The sequence below is a fragment of the Otolemur garnettii genome, unplaced genomic scaffold (genome assembly GCF_000181295.1).
Source record: "Otolemur garnettii isolate 467f Iridium unplaced genomic scaffold, OtoGar3 scaffold00058, whole genome shotgun sequence".
NCBI lineage: Eukaryota > Metazoa > Chordata > Mammalia > Primates > Galagidae > Otolemur > Otolemur garnettii.
Window position 1 is genome coordinate 6,006,562 of NW_003852453.1, and position 5,393 is coordinate 6,011,954.

The 5,393-nt window shown below is 42.0% G+C and overlaps 1 protein-coding gene across 8 annotated transcripts in view; it reads left to right on the forward strand.

The window, feature by feature from the left end:
* Positions 1–5,393, forward strand: part of CHD9 (chromodomain helicase DNA binding protein 9) — a 226,048-nt gene that overhangs the window by 191,552 nt on the left and 29,103 nt on the right. For all 8 annotated transcript variants that reach the window (XM_023514745.1, XM_012806860.2, XM_012806861.2 and 5 more), the window contains one exon: positions 2,373–3,275. In XM_023514745.1, the coding sequence (XP_023370513.1) occupies positions 2,373–3,275 (903 nt within the window). The remainder of the gene's footprint in view (positions 1–2,372; positions 3,276–5,393) is intronic.

The window sequence follows — 5,393 nt, forward strand, 5'->3', positions numbered from 1 at the left end:
GCCACAGCACTCTACCCAGGGGGACAGCTTGAGGCTCTGTCTCAAAAAAATAAATAAATAAATAAAATAATAGGGGTGTGTACATTGGATACTTCTTCTTCCATTCTTGTTGTTTCTTCTTTAGCCACAATCTGATGAGCTGTGTGTACCAGCACCATTTTCCCAGTCTCAGAAGTAGACTGGCTACTCCTACCCTTGTTTCCTATTCCATACTGATTTTTGCATAGTCCTTGATTTTTTTTTCAACTTTTCTTTGTTTTGAACTACGTTTAGACTTATAGAAAAGTTGCAAAAAACTATATAGGGAGTTTCCATCTATCTCTCTCACTTTGCCTTTCTTAATCTTAAAATCTTACGTGACTAATTACAACATAATTTTTAGAGCAGGAAACTAATTTTAGTGTAAGGCCACTAACTAAACCAAATACTTATTTGACTTTTACTGGTTTTTCTACTAACATTTTTTTTGTTTCAAGACCCTATGGTGCATTTGGTTATTCTGTAACAAGTTCTCAGTTAGTCCTTATCTTTCCTGGCCTTGATATTTTTGAAAAGTTTTAGTTACTTTGCCATATAATCCCTCAATTTGAGTTTGTCTTGTGTTTTTCACATGACTGAATTGAGGCCATGCATTCTGGGCAACAGTACACAGAAAAGATACTGTGTGGTTCATAATGTCAGTGTGCTTTATGACTGATGACAATGATGACTTTAATCACTTAGTAAGGGACTATATACTACATTTCTTCACTATAAAAAATTACTGTCTCTTCCCCTGTTGCTATCAAATATTTGGAGGAGCCTCAAAAAGCCTGTTTTTTCTCAAACCTTAATCCATTGATTTTAGTACTTAACAGATACTAAATCTTGTCTACAACAGCTTTTACTGTGGAATTCTGCTGCGGCTGTATCTTCCGTCTCTTGAATAAGTTACTTATTCATATTAGTGTGGATTCTTGGATATTCACCTTATCCTATAAGTTATAATCCAGTACACACACACTATTGTTATTTATTGTTTAGATTGTTCCTAGTTTGGCCATTATGAGCTCCTCAGTTTGGTCTCTGCATTATTTCAGCAAGCCCATATCTTTTTTAATTCTTCCCAAGTGCCAGTAACCCACTTTGCAAAGGTATACCTGTTCTGAAGAAATGTGGCATGATCTAATGTTGAAAGTGAACTACCTCAAGCTAGTCGTTTGTACAGTGTTTGACAGATGTGCCTGGTTCCCTTGAAATTTCATAAAGACCTTTGTGCCCCTGTGAGTTCGGCACAATGTCCTGTTACCTCGTGCAGTTTGAGATATGCCAACTTACATTTAACAGTTCTTATTTATATTTATAAGTGAGTCTGAGCAAGTGTTTTTCTCTTTTATTAAGACAGGGCTAATAGTTCCTCCCCCTTCAGCCTCCCAGAGTGCTAGGATTACAGACATGAGGCACCACACCCAGCTGCTCATAGGGAATTTTTTTTTTTTTTTTTTTTTAGAGACAGAGTCTCAAGCCGTCACCCTGGGTAGAGTACCATGGCATCACAGCTCACAGCAACCTCAAACTCTTGGACTTAAGCAATTCTTTTGCCTCAGGTTCCCAAATAGTTGGGACTACAGGTGCCCACGACAACGCCCAGCTAATTTCTTTTTGTTGCAGTTGTCATTGTTTTAGCTGGCCCAGGCCGGTTTTGAACCCTTCAGACTTGGTGTATGTGGCTGACACCCTTACCCACTGAGCTATGGGCACCGCCCCATAGGGAATTTCTTAAAAGAAAATTCCTCGTTATATTTATGTATGTCCAAAATAATGTTATATTTTAAGATTCATTGCTTTATGTCACATAATTTTTAGTACTTATTTTTAAAACTTAAATTGCTTCTCATTGAAAAATATTAAAAAGAAGTCCTGAAAACTATATAGTGATATTGCATAGAGATGCATTTTAGTCATCATATTATTTGTTTTAAATATATAGTGGTTTGGCCAGGCACAGTAGCCGATGCCTGTAATCCTAGCACTCTGGGAGGCCAAGGCAGGAGGATCCCTTGAGCTCAGGAGTTCAAGAACACCCTAAGGAGAGCAAGACTCAGTCTCTACTAAAAATAGAAAAATAAGCTGGTGATGTGGTGAGCACCTATAGTCCCAGCTACTTGGAGGCTAAGGCAGGAAGATCACTTGAGCCCAAGAGTTTGAGGTTACTGGGAGATAGATTGATGCCAGAAGCACTCTAACCTGGGCAACAGAGTGAGATTCTGTAATTAAAAAAAAAAAAAATACATATATATATATATATGTATATATATATATACTGGTTTGTTTATAATTCATTTATAAATGAAATATTTTGATGTTAATATTCTTGTCCTGTTTCAATGTAGAATTGGTGGATCCAAATATTTTTATCCAGCCTATCACAGAAGAACGTGCTTCTAGGACTTTGTATCGCATTGAACTTCTAAGGAAAGTGCGGGAACAAGCCCTTCGACATCCCCAGTTGTTCGAGCGCTTGAAGCTTTGCCATCCAAATCCAGATTTACCAGTCTGGTGGGAGTGTGGCCCTCACGATAGGGACTTGCTTATTGGTGCTGCCAAACACGGGGTGAGCCGAACAGACTATCATATTCTTCGTGATCCTGAACTCTCATTTATGGCAGCTCAAAGGAACTACAGTCAAAGTAAGATGGCTCATTCAAGGACTTCTACCCCACTTTTACAGCAATATCAAGTCGCACTTTCTGCTTCTCCTCTTACCTCTCTACCTAGGCTCCTAGATGCTAAAGGTATTATTCTAGAGGATATGAAAGTTAAAAGTGAAAACCTTAAAGAGGAGCCTCAGTCTTCTGAAGAAGAATCTATGTCTTCTGTGGAAACCAGGACACTAATAAAGTCTGAGCCTGTAAGTCCAAAGAATGGTGTTTTGCCACAGGCTACTGGAGACCAGAAATCTGGTGGAAAAGGTGATACCGACAGACGCATGGTTGCAGCCAGAACAGAGCCCCTTACTCCAAACCCAGCTTCTAAGAAACAGAGAGTCCACAAAAGAGCGTCAGAATCCAGTTCTGATTCTGACTCAGATTCCGAGAGATCGTCCTGCTCTTCCAGATCCTCTTCTTCCTCATCGTCCTCATCGTCTTGTTCTCACTCCCGGTCGGGCTCTAGTTCTTCCTCGTCTTCATCTTGTTCTTCAGCATCTTCCTCCTCGTCCTCCTCCTCCTCCTCCTCATCCTCCTCTTCATCTTCATCAGAAGAAAGTGACAGTGAAGAAGAAGTCCAGAAGCGAGGTATATGCTTAAAGTAATTTTACTCTCTAAGACAACTTTTCAAGTACAAAGGGAAAGAACTTGGTTCAGATAACTTAAGCATGCTTAAAATTGTTAAAGTTTTATGTGTACAGATATATTTTCTTAAGAAAGCACTAAAGAAGGAAACTGGAATTACTGGTATATATTCCCTATTCAGTATTCAAGGTATTAAAAAATACACGAGAACCTCTGTGGTTACCGCCTCCCTACACTGACCATCTCTTTAAGTTGACCTGATTTTCACAGACTGGACACACGTACTTGTCAGTGCAGTAGGCCTAGTTCCTGATGTTGACCACCTCTGTGTGATGACAGTTAGAGCTATTTCTTTGTAACTGCTCTAAGTTTAGTATTATATTTTCCCCAGGAACAGGTCGATCAGTAAGCAAATAAAAGGCAGCACCCATAGCTCAGTGGGTAGGGCACCAGCCATGTACACCCAGGCTGGCTGGTTTGAACCCAGCCCAGGCCAACTAAACAACAATGACAACTGCAACAAAATAATAGCCAGGCGTTGTGGCGGGTGCCTGTAGTCTCAGCTACTAGGGAGGCTAAGGCAAGAGAATCACTTAAGCCCAAGAGTTTGAGGTTGCCATGAGCTGTGATACCATGGCACTCTACTGGGGGTGACATTGTGAGACTTTGTCTCAAAAAAAAGTAAACAAAAGATAATAATCATATATAGCAGTCACAAAAGTCTTAGAGTAAGTAGCCCAACAAGAATATCATAGGCCGTTTGTCATCAGTGACAGATGTTTGCCAGTGAGATCGTGGTAAGTGGTCCCTTCAGTAGGTGTTCTTGCCACAGTGTTCCAATAATTCAGGCATTAAGAAAATGAGTCAGGACTCAGCACCTGTGACTCAAGCGGCTAAGGCACCAGCTACATACACCTGAGCTGGCGGGTTCGAGTCTAGCCCGGGCTGCCAAACAACAATGAGGGCTGTAACCAAAAAATAGCCGGGCGTTGTGGCAGGTGCCTGTAATCTCAGCTACTAGGGAGGCTCTGTCTCAAAAAAAAAAATGAAAGAAAGAAAAGAAAATGAGTCAGGCTGGGCATAGTTGCACACACTGGCGATCTCAGCACTCTGGAAGGCTGCAGCAGGTGATGTACTTGAGTTCAGGAATTCAAGACCAGCCTGAGCAAGAGGAAGACATCGTCTCTACTAAAAATAGCCAGGTGTTGTGGTAGGCACCTATAATTCGAGCTACTTGGGAGACTAAGGCCAGAGGATCACCTGAGCCCGAGAGTTTGAGGTTGCTGTGAGCTATGATGTCACGGTATTCTGCCAAGGGTGAAAAAGTGAAACTCTTGTCTCAAAGAAAAAATAAAAGAACAACTGAGTGAACATCAAGCATGTGTAGGAGCCACTCTCACATGAAGAGCCCCAGACCTCATAGGAAACAGATGCCTTTAACAACTCTATAGGCATAACTTTCAGGGTTGCTCAATTTTAAGAGTCACCTCACTTAGAAAATTGTAGTACCCTGGCTCGGCACCTGTGGCTCAACCAGCTGAGGCGCCAGCCACATACACCTAAGGTGGTGGGTTCGAATCCAGCCCGGGCCCGCCAAACAACAACGATGGCTGCAACAAAAAAATGGCCAGGCGTTGTGGCGGGCACCTGTGGTCCCAGCTACTTGGGAGGCGGAGGCAGGAGACTCACTTGAGCCCAGGAGTTGGAGGTTGCTGTGAGTGTGATGCCACGGCACTTTACCCAGGGGGACAGCTTGAGGCTCCGTCTCAAAAAAAAAGAAAAAAAGAAAATTGTAGTATCCCTAATTATAAGTTTGTAGTATTCCCAGTTCAGATGAAGTCTACCAATCAGGAGTCACTTTAAAAATAATATGTAGTGAGGGCAGGAGCAGTGGCTCACACTTGTAATCCCAGACTCTAGGAGGCCCAGTCAGATGGATTGCCTGAGCCCACAGGTTTGAGACTAGCCTGAGCAAGAGCCAGACCTCATCTCTAAAGATAGCCGGGTGCTGTGGCAGGTGCCTATAGTCCCAGCTACTTGAGAGACTGAGGCAAGAGAATCACTTGAGCCCAAGAGTTTGAGGGGTTGCTGTAACCGTGGCATTCTTTTTTTTTTTTTTTT